This window comes from Passer montanus, unplaced genomic scaffold, assembly GCF_014805655.1.
Source record: "Passer montanus isolate IOZ18808 unplaced genomic scaffold, ASM1480565v1 scaffold35, whole genome shotgun sequence".
In the NCBI taxonomy this organism is placed as follows: domain Eukaryota; kingdom Metazoa; phylum Chordata; class Aves; order Passeriformes; family Passeridae; genus Passer; species Passer montanus.
Genome location: NW_024368263.1, coordinates 5497345 through 5521188, shown reverse-complemented (window position 1 = coordinate 5521188; position 23844 = coordinate 5497345). Strand labels below are relative to the sequence as shown.

Here is a 23844-nt window from a genome sequence, read left to right as displayed (position 1 = left end):
CAAACCTGTTGTGAGTACCAAACATCATTAAGTCTGCCATGAGCACACTGAAGGCCAGATCAGGACCCAGACAATGTCAGAGACAAGAACACACTGCCCAAGAGCAGCCTGAGTCCAGTCTGCAGAGCACAACCTGCATTTCAGGATCTGCATCCTGAGATGGAAAAAGCTTTCCAGTGTCTGCCATTCCACAGTCACCACTTGGCCAAGCAATCCAGTTCCTGAGTGGTCCCACAGTACCTGGAACATCCATCCTCTGCAGTCCCAGAGAAACAGGATTTAAACTGACACTTATTTAAACTTCACTCCATATCAGCCAAATACTCTGTAAAAGTTCTGAAAAATGAACCACTTGCATGTAAAAACGATGCAAATCTTAGTTCTGTAACTGACAACACAAGCAATGTTTCATTTGTACTTTAAAAATTGCAGCTCTGCACAGTAAAGCACAACTTAAACCCATCTCAGGTATTCAAGGTATTCAAATCCTACCCAAGAAAGGAGAATGAAGTTATTATAATCTGGCTAAATCCCTGGAAATTTATGGAGATACCCTAAATAGAACTGTAACAATCTGGCAAAGGAGAACACATCCAAACTTTAAGCCATGCAGAAGAGAGTTTATAGAGGTGCTGCTTGAGGTGTCTGCACATGGAATGACATGGCAGATTTGTATCACTGAACTTCATGTACAAAAGCTGATTTCAAATAAAACATTTAATGAAAAACAATGGTTCATTTAAACAGCTGAACTCTTTTGGGGGTTTTTTTTTGGGGGGGGGTTTCTTTTGTTTTTACATCTACTGTACCGTTCAAATTCTTTTTAACCAGCTCACATGGCATCTTCAAAGGTACAAATAGAAAAGGCATCTTTATAAATAGAAAACAAGGGGATTTTTTCAGCTTTTATTATAAATTGACATGACATACAAAGTTTACTGAACAGAAGTAATTTCATTACTATTTTTGGGGGGATCACCAACTTTTTGTGCAAACAATGCTAGCCTTCTTTTAAGCATTAAGAGCATAACTGCTTAAGAAATGACATAAGCAATAATTCTAGAACTACATCTCCCCTAAAATAATCTATTTTTTACATATGTGCACAGCTTTAGCAAATTAAAGCCAGAGAGAAATGCATGATGTACTATCCAGAGGCATAATTAGAGTTTGCTAAAACTCAAGAGAGCTGGCAATTCAAGGAGTTTGTCATGAAAAGCTGCAGTTTCCCTCTTTCCTATTTTGTACACAAAATCAGTGACTAAGAACTTAATACTGGATGACAAATCACATCCACACCATTAGTTAAATAGTCTCACAGTTAAACACATCTTAAGGACCATCAAAATCAGTATTTACATTTTATAAATTTCTGAAGACACCATTAGAAAGCTTATATACCCCTTCAACAAATAGGGAACTGCATCTCATGGTGATGGAATGAAATAAAAAACAAAAAATACCTGTATTTACAGCAGCATTGTTCCTTTATAAATAAAGAATATGAAAAATGAAATATTTTAAGGATAATAAAAAATTGAGGTGATGTCACTCAACCACAGTGCTTGCTGGAATAAAACCCTTCGGTGCTGATACTGTACCAGTAGTGAAACCACTTTCCATTGGAAAAAATCTGTAAACGTATGCATAAAATGTGTTAACAGCAGTGCAAAACTGCTCAAATATAGTTTAGTCAGCATCTTAGTATCTGTATTGAATACAATACATCACAGAATACTTACATAAGAAGTGCAACACATTTTCTGGTCCAATTTTACAGTGCATTTTTCCCTCAAGAGTGGCATCTCGAAAGCCAAAGCTAACCCAGGCCTGGCCTTGCAGTCTGTGCTGAGGCAGAACGGACAGACGGACAGAGGCTGCAGCCTTAGCATGGCACCAGGATGGGCAGCCCCGGCACAGGGCTGCACACAAACCCTCTCTGTAGCTGTGTAAATGTGTAAGGAAAAGATAAAGGAGCTAAATGTTCAAGTTTAAAATGGTACACTGGGCGATCGATACATCAGAATTATCCACAAAACCCAAACTGCTGGTTAAACCTCAAAAAGCCAGGGTGGTACTTCACTGTGTCTGCAACGTGAAAAGCCAAGATCTTTCCAAACAGGCACAAGACAAAGGAAGTGCTAAGTTCGCCAACTTTGATAATTTTTAGTGTAAAAAAAATCGATTTGTAATTTATGATCAATTGATAAATGATTTCAAATACAAGGATCAAGGTTAAACTGTAAATAGTCAGACATTATTTTCACAAAAAGCTAACTGGAGAATTTCTAAATAAGAAAAGCAGAAACTGTATCCCAATCCCCTTTCCCTAATGTTTCACAACTTCATGGTAGGAAAAACAGCCAGATACAGATGCAAAAATCTTAATATAAAAAACGGTTTTACATATACTTAAATTATGTAAATTCCATAAAGTTCTTAAGACACTAATTACTAAAATTACAAAAAGATTTTTATATTGCTCTTCATGCTCAAACTCTTAGAATATTGTCATTACATCACCAAAACCAATATACATGTAGTACTTGCATAAGTAACTGAATAAAAACCCTGTTTAAACATATCCTTGTTGAAATCATTTATTTCCATCCAGCAGTGCCTGTTTGGAATTTCTGTTTTTCTGTGTGTAATTCTTTATAGAGCTCATGCACCCTAGAATGTCACTTCAATGCTTGTCCGTTGAATGACAATTTTTGACTTCAGAGCTTCTGCTTCTTGCTCTGTTTCGTGACACCTGAGATGCTTTCCACTTCTGAAATCCTCTCTCTCATGGTATTTTCACTGTATCCATTTGCTGTCCCACTCTGTTCCTCGGGAGGTTCCTCGTCCGTCGGGGACGCCGATTCTCCTTTCTCCAACTTCTGCTGCATCTCTCGGAGCCTGGCCACAGCTTTGTCTATGGACATGATGCTGATGAGGTTAAAGTCATGCATGCTGACCAGGTGGAGCATAAAGTTTCGACACAAGTTCTTCTTAATGATTTTTTGTCCATAATTTTCAACAAACAGCATACAGGCATGATTCATTTGATTGTCAGCAATAAACCTGTCAAACAAGAAAGCCATCATTATGCAAGCAGAGCACTTTCAAAAACAAAAAGTTACTCTACAACATGATTTATAAATGTAACTGCAGAGAGCAGCTATTACACAGTCCAGTGTTTTTTCTTTTCAAAGCCCAAACACTACTAGGCACAACTTCTTTAAAAGCTTAAACTGTCAAAAGCTTTTTACAAATTATCCTTTAATGACCCTTTCCTAAACAAGTGAGCCAACTGAATTTTTTAACTATTTAGTGAATTACAATGCAAAATGATCAACCAAATCTATACTATAATTTATTTGTATCAAAACTAAGAACAGTTACATACCCGTGCTTCATAACATGAAGATTCCATAATTTCATCACTTCCTTCTCCCCTTCGTTAACATCAGAAAATTCTTCAATTTGCTGGAGATTGGGAGGAAGGATAGGAAAAGAAACAAACACACCCATCAGAACTGCGTATCTGCTGCCAAGCAGTGAGAGCATACCCAAAATTCAACTTACACTCAAAAATATATATAGAAAATTCAGGCTCTGCAGTCAAACAAGTTAGAAAAATGTAATGTGATGTAGACTTTTGATGATAAATAATATTTTTATTACATACAGCCCAAACTGTGCTCTTGATTCCAGCATCTCCTCTTTGAAGGAGAAAATCAGCCACAAACAATGAAAACCTGTTTGAACACAGGAGGACTGAACTAACTCTGCAAACTGAACGCATACATGAAAAAACAAACTTTGATTCCAGGAGTTTCCATCAACCGCAGTTCATCAAGAATTTCTGCTCCCAAAATGCAGGATTTTCACAACGTACGCCCAATTGTTCCCTAAAACAACTGCAGATCTTTTAAAAACCACAATTTGCTTAAAATCACTTAGTACAGATGGAACCCTTACAGTGATGGTTTTCTCCCGAAGCCACTCCGGGTCCTTCTCGTCCTCGCTGTCCACCTCCATCTCCTGGGGCCGCAGGGGCAGGCAGGTGTCGCTGTGGAAGTAGAGGCGGTTGTGCCCGCTGCTGTACGTGCGCTGCTGCTCCACCTCGCCGTCCTCCGACTCCAGGAACTCCGACATGCTGGCTTTCGTGCGCTTCGGCCTGCCGAGGGGAACTCACTGCTGTCACCAGCACGTCACACGTGCAAACACCCACAGCTGCCACTGATTTATACCAGTTATTTTAAGATCTACCTTGCAAAAATGTTGGGAGGGGGGAAATATCCAACAATGAGGTAATCCCCCTTAAAAAGGCAAGAGCTCCTGAGCCAACCCTCCAATTTCACCTCAGGGTAAGGCAGTTAAAGACAGCTACATTGTTATGAACAGATAACTCAACTGGAAAGATACAGAAAAATAATGGGTGATGGTATCCTCCTTCAGTTACATTTTATTTAGTCATAACAGTGACATTTAGCACTGTGTATATGCACCTGCAGATTCACAAATCGCCAGGTATCACAAATCTGGTTCATAGGCCAAAAACATTTTTACAGGAAGAGCTGGCCATTGGAATGGGCTGCCCAGGGAAGTGATGGAGTCACCAGCCCTGGAAGCGTTTAAAAAAGACTGGATGTGGCACTCAGTGCTATGGATTAGTTGCTAAGGTGGTGTTAGGTCACAGGCTGGACTTGCTCCCCAAGGCCTTTCCCAGCCCAGCAGATTCTGTGAGCAGCTCCTACCTGCACACCAGGATGTGTGTGATGGGGGTCCTTTTGACGGGCCCGTTGCGGCTGAAGGCGAAGCCGGGCTGCCGATGGATGTCCTGGGGGTTCCCCGCGTAGGAGCCATCGTAGCACTCGTTGATGGACACGTCTATCCGAGCACCTTTGGGATGATACTGCAGCACAGTTGCAAATGCTCAGCAAACAGTAATGGCAATGCATCAAGAGCTTTAAACAAGTAACCTTTAAATTCTGAATACCTTAAATATCACCTCTCAATAACCTGATACAGCTCTAAGTTTCCTTTCACAGCACCCAAGTAATTTTTAACCTCTAGAAGCAAAAGCTTCTAGAGTTTTTGCTTACACTAAAGCTTCCTTGCTTTGTACTATTTTACTGTTTAGTATAAAAACCACTCAAAATTTATTATAAAATTAAGCAAAGTATCAACAAAAGATTGCTAGCAAGAACCTTTCTAAATTTTCTAGAGCTTCAAGAGACTTGCAACCAAATACAATTACATTGCTTTCTACATCAAAGAACACATTGACACAAAAACAGTAGCTACATTTAGAATTCAGCCTCCAGTGGTCAACATTATTTAACATATATATATATATACACACACATATACACACACACACATATATATATTTTTTTTAAAAAAAAGAAAGAAAATCAAACCCACAATACTTCCCCTCCATGTACAACACAGAAAGCAGTTTCTAACCCGTAGATACAGCTCTACAACTTACTAAGCTGGAAACAGAATCCCTGCATGTATAGCACCTGTGACAGACTGTACAAAGTTTCATAGTGCTGGACTACAAAATGGTTACTTACAACATAATTAAAGATAAATCTGCTGTGGCAGAGTTTAAGATGTTTGAGTAAACTATAGAGCTTCCGACAGTTCAGTGTGCACCAGGGGCAGTGCAAGTCATCGCGGGCCTCGGTCTGCTGCCTCGTGTTGTTGTTGTAAAGGAACTGATGCAAACAAAGGAACAGGCAGAGCACCATTAGCACCAAATGAGTTTCATTCATTACCTTCCAATCCCCAAAACCAAGCTGGACATGGTCACAGGAGACCTCCACAGCAATAGTTAGATCTTGGGAACGCTATATGAGTTCAGTGTACTGAAACACTGGTATTTCAAGAATTTTTTTCCCATTGGAGACCCACCCCTCCAGAAGTCTTTGTCTTTCAGAACATCAGATGTGCCCCCAAGATTAGTTTTCTAGAATAGTTGTGTAAAGAGGAATCTGTGGAAAGGCTTTCAGTCTGTGAATCTGAGATTCTTTAAGGCACCCACAAAAAGGGAAAATGGAAATTTCCACCCAGCTCCCAAGCAAACATTTTAATTCCACACAGCATTTAGATTCTAGTTTTTCCCTTTAATGATTATTTCCAATACCTGGTAAAATATTCGCAACTTCTGTCGAGGTTCATTTAAAACATCTCTCTCTTTCCTTGTCTGAAGGTCTGTAGGCAAAGATTCTTTCACAGCTGAAAAAAACCACACACAGACACACGTTTCTTTGGTGCACAGGAACAGACAAACATTGTTTCTCACCCAACTATGGAAGTTCTGAGAAGTCCTGAGAAGGGCACTGCTGCTGAAGGAAACTGGCTACTTGAATGTCCTTTGACATAAGCAGCTCCTACCAGCAACAAGGAAGTCTGGATGCTCAGCTTCCTTCTCAAATCTACAGACAAACCCACTTCTAACACAAGATTATCTCAATTATTGAGATATTATCAATTGTTGAAGACTCATTCAGAGAACTTAAAAATGGTCAGATAAAAAAGCAACATTTTTCTTACTCCATTTCAGCAGAGAATTCTTTTTGTATAGCTAAAAGCTGGGAAATAAAAACCACCCTTGCTTTCAGACTGCTGCATTCAAACACATCACTTAAATTTGATTTCAGAAGTTCCACAAGTCTCTTAAAAGGAGCAGAAATGTAAGTAAACATACAAAACATTTAACTGAAACTTTAACCCCTGAACACTGTTTGTATGTGTAATGGCACTGCTTTGTTGCTTCTGAGTCTCTTGCACACACTTTAATCTGTAACAGTATTTGATTTCATACAGGTAACGAGAAACCACACATACCTAAACAGCTTTATAAATCTGCCCTCAAGAGAAACCAAGTAATGACCCTTGCTTCTGGATGGTGATAAAGATGGGAAAACAAGGCTCAGCTCTACTGACCTAACTTTTAGAAGATGCACTTATTTTGTATTTAATATTTTGGAGAAGAAAGGAAACTTTACTTTCTGTCTGTATGAAAAAGACAGGAAGCCTGACACTTTAGCCTGCACCACATCAGAGAAATCCCTATTCCATGGCTCAGTTACTTTCAGAACTTTGTAATTACAACAAAGTTTCAGCTGCCATATTTAGAAAGTCTTTGATGTCTTTATTCCACTGGTCTGCCTTGGAAATATGCCAAAGTAACATGACAACAACAAATTTATGTCCCATTGGGAAAGATGTACTGGATCTTTATCAGAATCTCTGATAGAAGTTTTGTACAGTTTGCACTCTCATGGTACTCAGGCACTGCAAACAGCACAACCATAACAAACACCTACAATGCTGCACATTTCACTACAATATATTTCTGTATAAGAGTTGGCTGTACTGTTTGGGAAGGTTGCTCTGGCTGTAACTTTATCAATTTACTGGAGCATGTAGCTTTTCTGATGGAAGAAAAAATGGGTTCCTGGTTACACTGGCAATGCAGCCTGGCCATGTTCCTATTGCCTCGACATTTGTTACAGTGAACTACCACACTGGAGTTAATCAACTCAACTCTCATTTCTTTTGCAAGTCTGAGCATAAAACCTGCCTAACAAATTACAACACAGGTCAGAAACTCTAAAATACAAGGAAGCCTGGTACAAGGAAGTCAAGAGAAAGCAGAACAATTTCTACAGCAAAAGTTCAGGCACCTCCCAGATTCTGTTGGAATTACTTTGTGTTTGTGTGCACTGTCAGCCATTCACCCTAAATGGAAGAAACCCCAGTGTCTGCAATCCCTAGCTCAGGTAAAATACTCAATTCAGGGAACAGGTATCAGTCTTATCTAAATATTATTGTACTCTTTCCAAAGAGAAAAATTCCTGTAAGGCCGGCTGAGGATGTTAGGGATCATTCTAGACATTGGCTTCTTCACAAGTAGGGTGAAATTCTTCTTGCTCTCACTTCTTTATCACACTAAAGCCCTAAACACAGCACAAAGAATCACCACTCTTAGTCTCACCACGAAGTTTCTCAACATTTTCTGTAACACAACTGCATAAAAACCACGTTTGGAAAAGCACTGCTTTACTCATAATAGCAATTTCCTTGCTGTCACTACTGCATCTCCAAACATCACCAAACTCAGACTGAAATGCCATTTTGGACAAGTTCTCCAAAGCACTATCAACTCTTCACTAGCAGTGCCTCACTGCACGCCCCAGAGACTCAGCCTGGGGACAGAACCACTGCACTCCAAATAATCACTTCTACAACAGGGCCCTAGAAGATTCCTTACTCTCACAGTCCAGTCTAGTTAAAAACTTGGAAATGCTGATTACTCTGAGGTGAACCAATCCAGAGCCTAGGTGTGTTCTTAAGTGTTGAAACAACAGGTGCAGCCTGTTGTTCTTTGTACAGCTTAAGTTTTCCAGCTGTCCTTGAGCTTTACTTGCCAACACAAGGTTCTAATACAAAGTCACAAATAACTGGGAGTGAGACAAAATCAAATGGCATCTAGGCCAATTTTACTTCTAGTTTCTGTACTGAGCATGAAGCCATACAGGGAATATCCCTCTGGCCAGTCTGGGTCAGCTGTCCCAGCTGTGATTCCTTCCAGCCCCTTGTGTCATCTGGCCTCTTTGATGGTGGGGTGGTGTGAGAAGCTGCAAAGTCCTTGACTTAGTCTAAACACTGCTTAGCAACAACTAAAGCATCAGTGTTATCAACATTATTCTCATCCTAAATCCAAAACACAGCACTAAAGCAGCCACTGAGAAGAAAATTAACTCTATTCCACCTGAAAGTAGGGCACCTATAAATCCAGAAACTTAGAGAACACTAATTGGAGTGAGCAGTGCAGACCAGACAATCTCAGAAATCCTAGTGATGTATTTTCCCCAATGTATTTCACAGCAGGATTTATGAGCATTGTATATACTCACTTCAAAATTGTCCTGATGTATACCTTTTAACCATAAATAATGACAAAATATGGGATACAACAAAGCCCAGTTTTGTTTTTTCCTGCTGAGAATAACCTGAAGCAGCTGCACCAGTGAGCCCTAAGCACACAAGGGTTAAGCAGATGATTATTCAGCAGCAAATCAAAGTTTGCTTACCTATAGTCTGAGTAGGTTTAACAGAATTGGGCTTGTTTTCTTGAGGGAGGCTCTCAGAATTTCGTGTTGCAAGAGGCTTAGCTATAGGAGCTGTAGACTTATCATTTGTGTCTCCTGTCCAACGAAGAGTAAACTGAAGTGTAGGTCCCTGAGAAAATGTTTCAAATGGAGGCAACCTCTGGAGAGGGGGAGAAGTAAAAAAAACCAGCAGAGTAAGTGTCTTCTTAAAAACAATGAGAAAATATTCACAGAACATAAACTGATGCAATTTATTTTAATGCAGGTAGAGGCTGATCAGGATAGTTGAGCTTATAACTGTATTTCTACTATATCATTTGGACTGTCTCTGCTGTTTTCATAATTATATGATCATTTTGAGACAAATACTTTGCAGCCATCTGGAACCTTCATGTTCTTCTCTCCAATCACTTACAACTCATCCTCTCCCAGGACATGTGAGCATGACTATGTAAGCACATACAATCACTGCATCACTGAGTGTTGATTCACCTCAGTCAGTAACTTCTCTCTGCTCAACCCTTCCTCCTACACTGATAACACCCTCTTCTTTTCATCACTACATTTTATCAGCATTCTCTTAAGCTATGTGCATAAGATCACACCTGTCTGGGCTCCTCTTTCTTCCCTTTAAATGTTCTGCAGTTTGCTGCTTTTTGATGTGTCCAACTCGTTAGAATAGCATTTAAACTGCCTGATTTTCTAGGTCAGTAATTCAGAAGTCACTGAAAAGACAAAGCTGCCATACCTACAGTAGTTGACATCTGCTTATATTAATGATTCAGTGTAGCCAAAGCTCTCTAAATTAAGAGCTAAATTGAAATGTATGTCCATACATTCCCAAAGAGAATTATTTCCTGATTTCTTGGCCACCAAAACAATCCATACCTTCCCATCCAGAATCGTTTCCCATGTTGCTCTTTTCTTGCTAATGGGACACTCTTCCATTTCCTGCATGGCCACTTCATATTCCCCATCCAGAAGTTGCAAGCGTCTGTCAAGACAAAATACATATTATGTGTAAAAAAGCTCTTTCATTGTTTGTCTATTAAAATGCACTATTTCACAGTAATTAAATCTCCACAAACCTAAAGACATATTTTCAGGCAAATGTATTTGACTAGGCTTAAATCTTAGGCAAACATCATCCATAACAAAGAAAGATGTTAAAGACTAAAAAAAATATATACATTTTTATGCATGATTTGGTTCTGCTGCAAATCAGTCTCATTTATCCAACAGCATGCCTGAGAATGTCCTTGTTTATCATCACTACAAAATCATCTAATGGTTCATATGTTGCTTAACATATTGAAGTTATCCAGTGGAATTAAGTAATAGAAAAGAACAAAATCCTGTCAAGACTTCTAAGAAGATACAGATTAGAAAAGGATGTTTCTTCAAAACTCTTCTCAAATTATACTTCTACAACTCTATTTAGATAAACAACCATTTTGTCAGAATTAGTAGGAGCTGGTTTAAGCAGCTTTTTCTTCAAGCTCCATTTTTATTGATAAAGAAATCATGTAAATACCTACCTCTACCTGGGACCTGCATTTTCCATGGAAAGAACTCTTTATTTTCATTACTGTATTTTGGCTGTTGGTACTCTGGTCCTCTGCAGCACAAACAACCAAAATGTCCACCCAGGAAATGGTCTAGTCCTCATCTTTCTAACTGGATCTAGAGTGCTCGAAGCTATTACAAGTGAGTTCACCACACTCCACCTTCTTTGAAATACATTAAGTAGTATCATGACAATAAATAATTAAACTACATGACAGAGTAGGCCTGTTATAATTTTAACTACTTGTTTGATTGTCCTGTAGCAATGGAGAACTGATGCCTTCTGTAGCTGTCACCTGTGACTACAGCAGCACCACTCTGGGCATGGGAAAAATTATGGCACTCAACAGAATGTAAGCAGTAAGGGTATTTCAGAGACCTTTTCTCTGTTTTACTTTTTAATTATGTTGTCACTGATCTTTAACAGAACCAGAGAAATTACATCTGTCAAAAACAAGGAACAGGAAGAATGGACTGGCAAGGAAAAAACAAACAGATGCAAATTACCAGGACAATATTCAAGTTCACAGATAGGAATCATTTACAGCAGTCACTGAATAGGTCTCAGTATAAAATGTGTTATGAAACCTGTAGGTATTTTTAAAAAAAACATAAGCCTAATTTCTTATTGTAAAAAACAACTAAAATAGAGCCAAAGACAACCTACACCGTAACAAAGAACATATTAAGCTTATTATCAAATGTCTAATATTATGATGATTAAAAATTATTAACAGAATGATTAATAGAAGCTATATTTGTTTTTACAATATTACCTGTTTTTATCAAATACAGTCATCTGTGCTACAAATGTCTTTTCTCCATCTTCACGATTTGAAGAGTTTCTTTTTCTTCTAGCTGGAAGCTCCTCATTGACATCTGCAAATAAGAAATATGATATTCAATCATGACATAAGCACAGATTAGAAAGATCCAACAGTCTCTATGCACTCACAAATATAAATGGCTATTGATTGTGTCAGATATCCATACAATAGAGAAGGACAATACAATAAAAGAGCACTTAGCTTAACAGTAATCATATTTTAGGTGTGTTCTTGTGTATTTATAATTTCATTGTATTATTCTGTCAGCATAAAGAATTTGGGATTTGATCTTCCTCCTCTTGTGGCTATAAAATAGTGAGAAATAAAGTTTTTCATTCTACATGTACTCTCCAAGCTGCAATATTTGTGTTTTAACACTTCTCAACAAGATTAATAACTTTAAAAATTTATTATTGAGGTATTTTTCTATTGGCTTGTAATTTAGTTTTGCTGAGAACCACTGACAGCACCCCCAAGTGAGTCAGCAGTGACCAGTGTTGGTGCAGGAATAATGAGAGTCTCAGTGACCACAGGGCTCTCTTGCACTGCTCATCCTCCAGCAGTGCTGCCTCACACCCTCAGCATCACGTTAGCAACAAGTGGTGTTAAATTTACACAAACCAGAAGCACAATTTCCAGCTAGCAGCTGAATTTCAGCCCCATCTCAAAAGAGACTGCAAACAAACCAAAGCTCAGTCACTCAGTTTGAGTGTGACCCACAGTGCTCACCCAGACAGCGCCACCCGTGCCCCCAAGACAAAGCAGATTTCAGGGCTGAAGTTACCAATGTTTTCGTTGGTTTCACCATTGATCAGTCCATTAAATTCCCTCCTTCCTGGGCGAGTGACTCTGAATAACAATGAGTAAGACTTCACCATATGGCTGTTGCTTGGTTCAAACTCATTACTGGAAACTGCAAGTGATGGGAAGTTGCCTGGTTTTATTTGGCTGAGGTCTGGGTTTAAAGGCACCTGCTTTTTACCTGTAGGAACCTGTCTTATTGGACAACTGACATCCTGCAGCAAAACAAGACAGATAAGGTTCAGGTTTTTAGACTTCAAAGCCAACTCATTAAGTATTTAAATTGATGCCACTTCTAAACTGCATTTGTTCTGCCAACTTTTGAAAATAAGCCTTATAATAAGCCTTGTAACAGATATAAATAAAACAATCTGGAACAATCCCAGATTTTAAATGCAAGCCCAGATATTTTTAAGTGTAAATAAAACTGGCATTCTATAACCCCTTCTGGCAGCTGCCATCTTTCTCTATGTGAATAAAATAACACTAACATGAGGCAATTAAAAAGACTGTAGAACAGTCATCAATACTAATTTAATTCTGTTTACCTGAAGAAATTAAATGTTTTGGTTATATATATTTTTTCCAAGTGCTTTCTATCTTCTCCTTGCAATATTTCAAAGTGCATTTTGTACTACCTGTGAGATAAAGAACCACTTACCTAGGATTTACTATATTCAATTACCTCTCAAAGAGATCATTGAACATTGTGTAGAATTGGGAAAACAAGACAAGATGGCCTGAATATGAAAGTTGCAGCAAAACATTTGGAATAACCATTAGCACCTCCTGATCTCACTACATTTATCCACACTACAATCATTAACAAAATTGGCAAGAAACAGTATTAATTCTTAAAAACTTGTCAAATCAGCCCAGCATTAGGGAAGAACACACAGCTCTGACTGCAAATCTTTCCCTTTCTAGTTAAAACCTAAAGCATCACTGAGCCTCCCATGTTCTTGTAGCTGGGGAAATAATTTGCCACGTGATGCAAAATAAGTACAGCTGAAACTGCAAGCAAATTCAAAGATGCTTTAAAAATAAATGTAAAATTGTTTATGATTCATGGTAGCTAAAACCTGCAATAATTGAAATAACCAAAGTAAAAACCACAGATACAGAAAAAGAGGAGTTGGCAGGTGACTGAGGAATTCAAAACAATTACAATTTGTTCCTTTTTACTCCTGAACTCTGAAAGGCACAGGTTACTTTATAATTTAGTGATTGCCTGGTTTCCTTAAGCCTCTGGACATCACAACAGAATGAATATTTTAATGAGGTGACACACAAAAACTGAGGTAAAACCAGAAGTGGCTGAAATATGCGAGTGGATGTGATTTACAAGCTGAATTCAATCAACAGAGCTGAACGGTTTTTAAAACTAATTTCTTGTAAAGCAATGCAAAATCCAATAGAAAATAACTTGAATACATTAGTTCTTAAATTTAAAGGCTAATTTCAACAGAAGCATCACTGTAAGGCAGTGTTACTCAGATATTCTAGAAGCAGCTAATCATTTTGCTTTAATGTATATTAACAATTTGTCAATTTTACCTTTCGTTTCTTGTGGCAAACTTTCACCAGCAGTACTTCCAGAGTTACAGAATTTTGTTCATTCTCTGAGTTTTGTGATGGCTTATCTAAACAGAAAAGTATTTAAAGTTCTGAGAAAATGAAGATCTATTCAATGACATAAATCCATCTGTAATTACTTTTTAACTACAGCACATCCCAGGTACAAAGACCTCTAAACCACATTCTTAGTTTCAACTCTCCCCAAACTTACTACAAATTCCCACTTGAGAATATATCCTAATTATTCTCATATTAGCTGATTTAAAGGCATAGCTGATCTCCAAAGTATAAAAGAGCAAGCTTGTTACCTTTTTATAACAGAAAATGAAATGAGAAAAATGTTATGGGTAGATTTAAGGACAGTTAGAATACACTAATTACAGATTAGTTGAATTATTTTTCCCAGTTTTTTTTTTTTCATTTAAAGGCATAGCTGATCTCCAAAGTATAAAAGAGCAAGCTTGTTACCTTTTTATAACAGAAAATGAAATGAGAAAAATGTTATGGGTAGATTTAAGGACAGTTAGAATACACTAATTACAGACTAGTTGAATTATTTTTCCCTTTTTTTTTTTTCTTTACAGCTTGCAAACCTAAAATTTGGGCTTAAGATCTATCTATCAGATAGAAAAACAAAACAAAATGACAAAATTACACCACCCCCCCTAAATATTATGTAAGGCTAAATAAATGCACAATAGTCGCTAAAGGACTCTCAAAACAAACTTCAAAAAAAGTCTTAAAAAATAAGACTTTGTTTCAGAGACTGCACAATAAATTTCCTAGAGCCTGGAATCTTCAAGGCAGCTGCTGCCAGTGGTGTGATCAGCAATGGCAACCAAAAATCTAGAAATATAATTTTACTTTAATGGAAAAACAGCTTTTACTCTCAGAGGAATAGAACTCTTCATTATGATCAAGGAAATCCAATATTCTGATATTGAGAGGCAAATCCTTATGTGCTTGAAAGACACCACGGAATGATTTCAAGTCACTAAAATGTGATTTCCATGGCTTTTATAATCACTGACATGGCCTTTCCATCATCTCTAGACTCAACTTGACAATTTTTTTTCTTACACTTCTATTTTAAAATAGAAACCACTGAATCTTCCAACTATTTGAGGGCAGTGGGGTTCTTTAAAGCTACTTCAAACACCAAAGACACACCCCCAGCAAAATCACATTCTTCAGGAAAGAATCACTTTCTTCAAGGTCTATTTCCGTTTGAATGGATGATGGCTTGAAGGATTTCTCAAAATCGCTGTTTTGACTAAAACCCTGAAGGCTTATCTTCTTAACATCACAATTACACTACAGCATTTCTAAAGCACTACTGAATTAGAACTAATGAGACAGGCTGAACAAGTAAATTAAAACCTGCATCCAAAGAGCTGAGAGTAAAAACATTCAAATATTCCCCTCACAGATCTCTACTGATTTCAAAGGTGTTATATAAATTAACAGTGGATGAATGAATTGGCAAACATACCATTTTTATGGAAGAACCCAGTAAATGTAAGTTGCAAATGAGCAGACAAGCTAAACAGGAGGGGGGGAAAAAGGAAATGTTAGAACAAATAAGTGTTTTCTTCCCACAGCAACCACTTCACTGATGTTCAGTACAGAACTCTAATGATTCAATCCATCCTCTTAACTTGGAAACTGCCTGGATACAGCAGTTGCAGCTGATGCAGAACTGAACACCAGTTTTCTCTTTACAGACTTATTCTGTGTACTCTATGACTTGATATGTTAAAAAAAAACCAAGCACTACAGTAGAAGAACACTGCCTGAAGACAGAAGATCCTGCCTCCACAGGCAGGCACACACATCTGCTGGACAGCCAGCAGCCACAGAATTCAGTTTCGGTGGAAATTTTCTAGAATTTCACCCTAAACCACAGGCTTGGTGTAAATTAAAAGAAAATCAAACCAACGAGTATTTTAAGCACAGTAATGAGAATCTTTACAAGGGGGAACCTGCACCTTTAGAAATAAAGGCTATCAGTCTAATCAAGTCCAAATCACTCGTAACATATGCAATTAAAATAATAACTGCATCTCTTTTGTTTCACAGCCTAGACCATTCTGCCTCTCAGAGACCCATCTTATTTCAAATCATAGAATTCAGGGCATTTTTCTGTTGAAAACAGGTATCCATAAATCTAGATTTAAAAGGGTCCCAAAACCACTTAGTATTTCTGAAGTGAAAAAATATAATCTGCCCCACTACCCCACCAGACAAAACTTAGTGCACCTTCACTTTTCAGGCAGACACAACCTGACACTCCACACTTATTTTTAAACACAAACATTCCCAAGAGCTCTGAGCCCAACAGCTCAAGCATTCAAAGGACTCTATCTACACCATCTTGCATCATTCATCCATGTTATTTTTCCACACTAAAGAACATTTTTTACAGTTTTGGAAGCACAAAAAACAACACACACAAATCAATATTCTATGTTGTTTCAACAAAGCAACTAAACACAACATATAAAGCAAAACATAATTAAGAAAAATAATACATAGTAAATCCATAAAATCTCTCAGAACACAAAATCTGTAAGTTTGTTTCAGACTACACTGTATTTAGCACAGCAGCTGCCTCTGAAGTAGTTTATTGATTTGCAAACACTGTGGGAAAAGAACAGGTTAAAAATAGCAAGTATATGACAACATAAACTACAAGTAATAAAACTTCCTATTTTCCAAAATCCACCTCTTTTTAACTTTTAATTCCAACACACACAGGTTACTTACTAACACAACTGACACTCTTAAAAACAAAGTTAAGGCAAATACCTATTTGGGGTTTCTATACACATTTTAAGATGCCACAACAAATACTGAAATTTTATCCCAATACTGCTTTTCTCCAAGTGAAGTGACCAGCACACATACACACATTTTAAGATTCTGGAAGCAACATTTCCACCAGCAACTACCTTGCTTTGAGTAACGACTCTTTATCACTTGCACTTTATCAGTCAAAAGGACTTGTGATTCACAGCCCATGCCTGTACTCATTTGAACCCACACACATAAATATACAGCAGGACAGTACCTGTGAGATTCTTGTTCTCCCTTCATTTTCTCTACTTTTGATAACATGTCATCTACTTTGAATGTTTTCCTGTGAGGAAAAAGCAAAAAGAACAGTTTTACACAGCCACTGTATCCACAACTTACAGCAAGAAAATGTACTCAGCCTGAGCTTTCACTTGATTTTCCGTGTAAAACTGTCCACATACACCATTTTAGCCTTCTCTTCAGAAAACACCCTTTAGACACATATATACGTTTTTAGACCTTAGTATCCTGCCTGTGTTAAGGGACACAACTGCTTCTCAAGCAGTATCAAAAATAATACAAGGAATTAAACCCAGACCTTGCAACAGTAATCCTACTGCTCACATGAAGTTTCATTTAACAGCAACATATTGCAACCCTTGCAATGTACATGTTTAACCACATCCCAGCTTTGTCAAAGACAATCTTCCTGTTTTACTGACACTTATACACACCAGGGATTGACATGTCAGCCCTCAGTCATTACTATTTTAATCTTGATCACAATAATGAAAATCACTTAAAACCTTATAGGACAAGAGTTAAAAGCCTAATTAAAACCCCAAACCCTTATTTCTCCACACATTTCTATGAAATGGACACCATGCAAAGAGCAATGAATTTGGGAGCAACCTTTGGAACCCACTCACAGGAAACAGGGGACAATGACAACCAATAACAACAATGTCATAGAGAATAATCACTTCAAATCTCTCCTCTCTGTAATTCTGACACCAGTCTGCTCAGGCTCATATGTTCAGCCTGTTCTACCATACAGACAATTTCATGTTCATTGCTAAATAAAGCTCACTCATGAGCAGAAGTTACTCGACATGTTACAGAGCACTCTCTCCATTTTTCATTAAAGGCAAGCTAACATTTGGATCTAGATGCCCACAAAATTGCACTTGTCTACAGTGACAATGAAAGAGTGCAAGGGCAGCTTTCCTTTACACTTATACTTTAGAAAAATGGAGTAAGAAGAACATAAACCATTGCCAAACACTGGATTTCTTGCAGAGGGAACAACACCGTGCTCTGGGGAAGTGGGAAGCATTTGTCTACAGAAATACCCTGACTGAAGGAACACTGATGTCACTCTGTCTGCAGTCGGCATGTAATGCTCCTGAATGATTGAGTTACACATCACATGGGGGCTAAACAGCAACACTGGGCAACAAAAACTACAGGGCTGCACTCAGATAACAGGGAGGAAAACAATTATGATTTGTGTAGTAAACAATCACTGATTCAAAGCTCTACTCAGCCCAAGAGTCAGACATAGGAGACTGAGGAACTGACTCACCTACACTAAAACGTGGGATTGTTAAAATGAGCAGTGCAGTGCTCAACATTAAAGCAAGAGATGTTAAGAACAGAGCAATTTATTAAAAGTTTCAGATTATAAGGTAAAAATGTCTCTGGGTGCACTTTGCTCCAGCTCATCAAAATCAGCCACTGTTCTGCAGAACAGCAAGTTTAGAGGGCTTTCTCCAGACTGAGGAATTGCTTAAAACAGATTCAGACCAAAGCTATGTCATGAGCAGAATACAAGCCAAAAACCAGCTAAGAGACAAACATGATCCCAGAATGGGGGAAGTTAACAATCTTTCATAAAACATACTAACATCTGACCCAACTTGTATTTAGTATGTGACCATTACTGATCCAAAAAGAACAGTGGCACAGCCTTTGCTAAATCCAGACTCAGGTTAGTCAAGAGAGCCCTCCTAAAAAAAGAAATCTTTCCAAGAAACTAAAAATAGCAACTAATAAAAAATTTTTGCCTTTGAAGTTAATTTGCAAAAGCAGAAATTCTTTTAAAATGAATTACTATTTATGCTACCCATGCAAAACAGACAAAATCAAGTTTTTGTAATAGTCCTGCCTCACACTCAGGATTTTCAAGACAGCATTCACTTGTGTAACAAGTACGTGCATCTTGTGCATTCCTTTCCCCACCCACTCTTATTCCAGACAAGAAAAATAGTAATTAGCAAGCATTAAAAGTCACATCATAGCATGCCACTATTTTGACAATAAATAATATAATTATTGCTTTATCCAAATACTGCATGTGAAGCAATTTTATTAACAGTTAGTAACTTCTTTCCAACACCATCATTTGGTCTAATAATATACTAACACCTGAAGACAAACCCAGAGAGACAAAGTCCAATTCAGACCTCCATCAAGTATCAGCTGACCAAAGCTCATCACCTCTCCAATTAGCAGCAACTTCAAGACCTTTCTAGCCCAGTTGACACATGCCATTAACTATTCCCTATGACCATTTTCCTGTGCTCTAAGCAGTCTAGGTTTTCTAAGCACTTTCTCAGTATTAAACATGTGGAGCAGTATCAACAGATAATTTCCTGGTAAAAATGCAGTTTTAGTTCCCTACCTCCAAGTGATAAATTTGTCTGGGATTTTTCTCAGACTATCATAGAGCTGGAGGTAAAAAATGTGGAGCCATAGTTACTATTCTTTAAGGTCTATCAAGTTCAGAGATTAGTTCTTTGTATTTTACCTGTGATACTGTTTACTGAAATAGCAATCAAAATTATCAGCAATTTAACAATGGCAACATTTAGGAGTTCTAGGGGAATAGTTTAATGTACATGTATAGGTCACATAAGCAGGCTAACAGTGATGCAGTTCCAGAAAAGATTTCTTTGCAAAGAGAACTCTACTAACGCTTTCACTGTACTGAAACCAAAACACAGATTTTTCTTAATATAAACCTCAGGATGATCTTCTCTAGTTCAGATATTTTCTCTCTTTAAAGTCCCTTTTTCACCAAAATGAGATCATAGACCTTAACTATTTGTGTTGAAGGAAGAACAGTGATTCAGGTCTTGAGCACACTGTAAGTATTTACCAGCACAGATCAGCAAACAAGGATCCTGCTAATCCCCTCAGGAAGTCCAATTAAAACTCTTTCACCAATCTCTAAGTCAAAACTACCTTTAAATTACAACTTCTGTGGTTTTCAGTGGGCTGAAAGAGAAGGGCCAAGTACTGGGTGGGCCTGGAAAGGGCAGTGGGAACCCAGGGGGAGCACACTTCACAATTACTTTCTGTCTTTTTCACTTTCAGCTATGCTCACTCACTTCTGTTGCATTATTGTGTTTTTGTAAAGAAAACATACTGACACGTTTTAACCTAATTACAAGCATGATTTCAGTTAGTCAGCATTGACAGAACTATTGAAAGAAACACCTATAATCTGTCTGTTAGTAGAACATCTCCCTCCCAACTAAACTCACAGTTCTACAACAGTGTTGAGGGAACTGATAAAAATTAGTGTGTCCCAAACAGAAATCAAGCATTTGATTACCTGTGCAGCTGAATCAACTGGAATTTGGAACAGAGTATAACAATGCACAGGCAAAGAATTGCCTCTTACTTCCAGCAAGTCCACAGATACACAACAGAACATTTTTCAGGTAACATACACATTTCAATCAATAATGAATTAATCTAAGGTATAAGCAAGAACTGCCTGTAGTACAATTCTAGTTAGAAAAACCAAACAAAACTAAACCACAAAAAACAAAACAGACTGAAAATAATTTCTTAACATTTTGTTCTGACTCACTTTAAAATAAGCAAGAAATTTGTTTTGATAGCTTTTTAAAGAAAAAGTAAGACTAATTAACAAAACCAATAGTTTTGTATTTGGGCTTTGATTTTTTCCAAAACAACTGGTTAAGTTACAGTTTAAAATACAATGTTTCATATGATTATGATTAAGTACCATTGATTACATGAGGTGGGATGTAATACAGTTTTGCTTGGGTTTTTTTAATAAATTTTCCTCCAAAATAGAAAACAAACACAGGAGAATTAGTTAGGATTCTGCAGATAGTTCTCCACATTTGAATACTCCCAGTATCCACAGAAGTCACACGGATTAAGCTACACATACATTTAATATTGCAAAAAACCTCTTAGGTCTCAGAAATCAACTGTACACTGAAGTATGCATTTAAAAGTTCTTCAAAAAGAAAACAGGAGGTTACCCTCCACTGCTTTTTGGACTTCTGCTACTTGTGAACATTTTAGGATTACTTTACAAAAACAATTTTACCTTTTGATATTTGTTCGGGAGTTTCTGTGGGACATGTAAGTGAGAGTTCTGTGCAAAAATACTGGCTGCAGGGGGGAAAAATAGAAAATGGTTATGTTTTAATTAAAATTTTCTACAAGTGTAAAGTAAAGGAGTGATAAAACCAATTACTCACTGCTATTAGATTCCGGGTACGTAGAAATCTGTATATCTGTGTTGGTTCTAAGAAAAAGGAACACATGTTACCCAGTGCCACTTACACCTCCAGAAAGACAGTCTTGTAATGACAAAAAGCATCTAACTTAGCGTGGCAATTACTTTGAAACAATTATCACAAAAGCCATTAAGTGAAGCATCACAATGTCCAAATAACTCCAAGTTATCTCATTCAAGGTTACTTCACCAACTCTACAACACAAAGCAACTTATTGTTTAAGGTGTCACAACTCAACTCTGACTCCTCTGCTTTCCACAAAATACAGATTTTGTATCATTAAGGGGCAGAAAAAATACCTCAATGTATCACAACCCATGGTCTTACAGGTAAGTTTTGCTCATGAAGGTAACAAACACATCTGCTACGATACCAAAAGAGTACAATAAATTTGCACAGCCAGATAATTTGGATTCTGATTGCTTTACTCTTCTGGCAAGTGCCAAGGTCACCTGCAGCAGTACTGAAACAAGAACAGGGACTGTCAGTTGACTGAGATCCATTATGGATCATTCTAAGGTGGGAAATTAATGTTGTTTTTAGTAGAGCAACTACTGTTTTCAAGTGCAAAAGGAGAGAAGATAATTCAGCTGTTCACAAAATGGACACTAAAGCACAGCATCCTCTCAAACAGTCTGAGAACCAACCCTCAAAGGACCAAGACTTGCCTACAGACAAGAGAAGGACCTTCAGTTTAGTTTCAACCAATTAAATCAGGACAAGAAGGGTTTTGTCTGGATCAGGTTATTTCTAACAAGAATTCCAAACTAAACTGAAATACTCCCTATTTGAACTGAAATAAAGGCCAACTTCACAAAGTAACATGAGCAAAAAACTTGTAAATTACTTAATACACATCAAGTGGAGAGAAAAAAGAGAACAGAGGATGTGTTGATGGCCATGCTAAGGCTGGTAACACTGCCTCCATCTCCCACATAAAGAAAACAAAGTTTATTTTTAAAGAAATATAAAATTTTCTTTTCATACAACTGCAAAACAATTATTTCAAATAGCTGGAAACCTTATTGTGTGGAATTCTGTAATTAGAAGTAGAAAAGGACAGCTCTTTTTATCCTTTACCCCTTTTTAAAGATATGATTCAGCCTTATTTCTAGTTACAAATGTAAGACCCCATAGAACACATAATTAAATAGATGTATTACTGTTAGAGAAGGAAATTTTAAAATGATCACAGTATTTCCTTTTAGAAGCCTGAAGAAAGCCAGTGAAAATCTGCTTAATGCAAATTATCACAATAAAATCTGTATTTTTGAAATCGAGCTAAAAGAATGAAATGAAGGTATGTGCATTTTGCCACAAAGTGAAAATACAGAGTATTCACAACTTTGAAAAAGACATCCCATGTTTTTCAGTCTCAAAAACCCCATGACATAATTATAATTTTTTAATGTATGAAAACATTGTCACATTCACAAGGATGCAATTTAATTTAAAGGCAACACATTGCTGCTTCAACATTAGTTTTCCCAAGTGGAAAAATCCTGAAACACACTCTTCAACCTGCAAAGAGACATATGTCTCACAAGTCTGTATTACTCAGCAAAAGCTTAAAATAAATCTTTTATCTTTTCCTAGCATATGACCTTGAAAAGGGACAAAAACAGTCGGGAAGAATGCAATTCAGTATTGTGTTAGGATTTTTTAAATCCAGTATTTACTTACTGCAGTTGTCCCACGATCCTCGCACACAGAGTTAACATGTTTAACATGTTATGTACACATGTATGTATATCTACACTGTAGCTTCCTCCTGACCCCACCTGCTCAGCTCTGTGCTTCCCTTGTCTCACACTCTGAGGCACCAGCAAAAGAATTTTTTCCACCTCAGGCACTGAGAAAAAGCTCTTAAAACTCAAGTCTGTGACTTGACCCATTTGCAGCACAGTATTTACTGAATCCAGAGCGTGTTAAAGGACTGAGACTCAACCGGCCACGCTTTATTCCAGACTACACCAGAAACTCCAACACTGTCACCGTCCAGAGCAAGTGTGAGCACTGACAGCAACAATCCCAAAACAGGATCATGTCTTCAAGTAGGGCATTAAAAATTCCCTACAAATCCTGGCAGCTGCACAGAAATCTTTTAGCTCAATTTAAGTTTGCTGGTCCACTGTGCTTTTAAACCAGATTTCCACCAACAACTAGCCAGTGAATTCAGGGGGATTCCCCTCACATGCGGAGCTGCCACAGGAGCGATGCCTGGCTCGCAAAGGTCGATTCCCAACACGAAATCTCGACTAAGTGAAAATTATTGCAAACAAAGAAAAACCAAGTACAGCGAACTCTTAATCGCGTCCTGCCCCTGAAATGGGCTCGAAGGGCAGAGGCCGAGGAGGAAAGGGCCCCCTCGCCCCTCACTGCCCAGAGCCTCGGGGGCTGCGGGAGCAGGGAAGGGAACCAGCCGCCCCGAAAGCCTGATGGGAAGTGTTACCGAGAACCAAGTTCATCGCCGGGCGCGGGCACACACACACACACACCCACCCCGTCGCCCTCCGCCCCGCGGGCCCCGGGCGCCTCTCGCCGCCTCCCGCACCCCGGCCCCGCTGCCCGCGCTTCTTTGAAACAATTATCACA

The 23844-nt window shown here is 38.0% G+C and overlaps 1 protein-coding gene across 1 annotated transcript in view; it reads right to left on the bottom strand.

The window, feature by feature from the left end:
* Positions 1 to 892: 892 nt before the first annotated feature.
* SUZ12 (SUZ12 polycomb repressive complex 2 subunit) overlaps positions 893 to 23844 on the bottom strand; it is a 23581-nt gene continuing 629 nt past the window's right edge. The window contains exons 2-16 of the mRNA XM_039716302.1: positions 21211 to 21257; positions 21057 to 21121; positions 16959 to 17027; positions 15381 to 15430; positions 13868 to 13953; positions 12294 to 12525; positions 11459 to 11561; positions 10005 to 10110; positions 9099 to 9276; positions 6143 to 6234; positions 5571 to 5714; positions 4746 to 4903; positions 3967 to 4165; positions 3392 to 3471; positions 893 to 3066 (exon numbers count right to left, since the gene is read on the bottom strand). Coding sequence (XP_039572236.1) covers positions 2721 to 3066; positions 3392 to 3471; positions 3967 to 4165; positions 4746 to 4903; positions 5571 to 5714; positions 6143 to 6234; positions 9099 to 9276; positions 10005 to 10110; positions 11459 to 11561; positions 12294 to 12525; positions 13868 to 13953; positions 15381 to 15430; positions 16959 to 17027; positions 21057 to 21121; positions 21211 to 21257 — 1955 coding nt within the window. The 3' untranslated portion in view covers positions 893 to 2720. The remainder of the gene's footprint in view (positions 3067 to 3391; positions 3472 to 3966; positions 4166 to 4745; positions 4904 to 5570; positions 5715 to 6142; positions 6235 to 9098; positions 9277 to 10004; positions 10111 to 11458; positions 11562 to 12293; positions 12526 to 13867; positions 13954 to 15380; positions 15431 to 16958; positions 17028 to 21056; positions 21122 to 21210; positions 21258 to 23844) is intronic.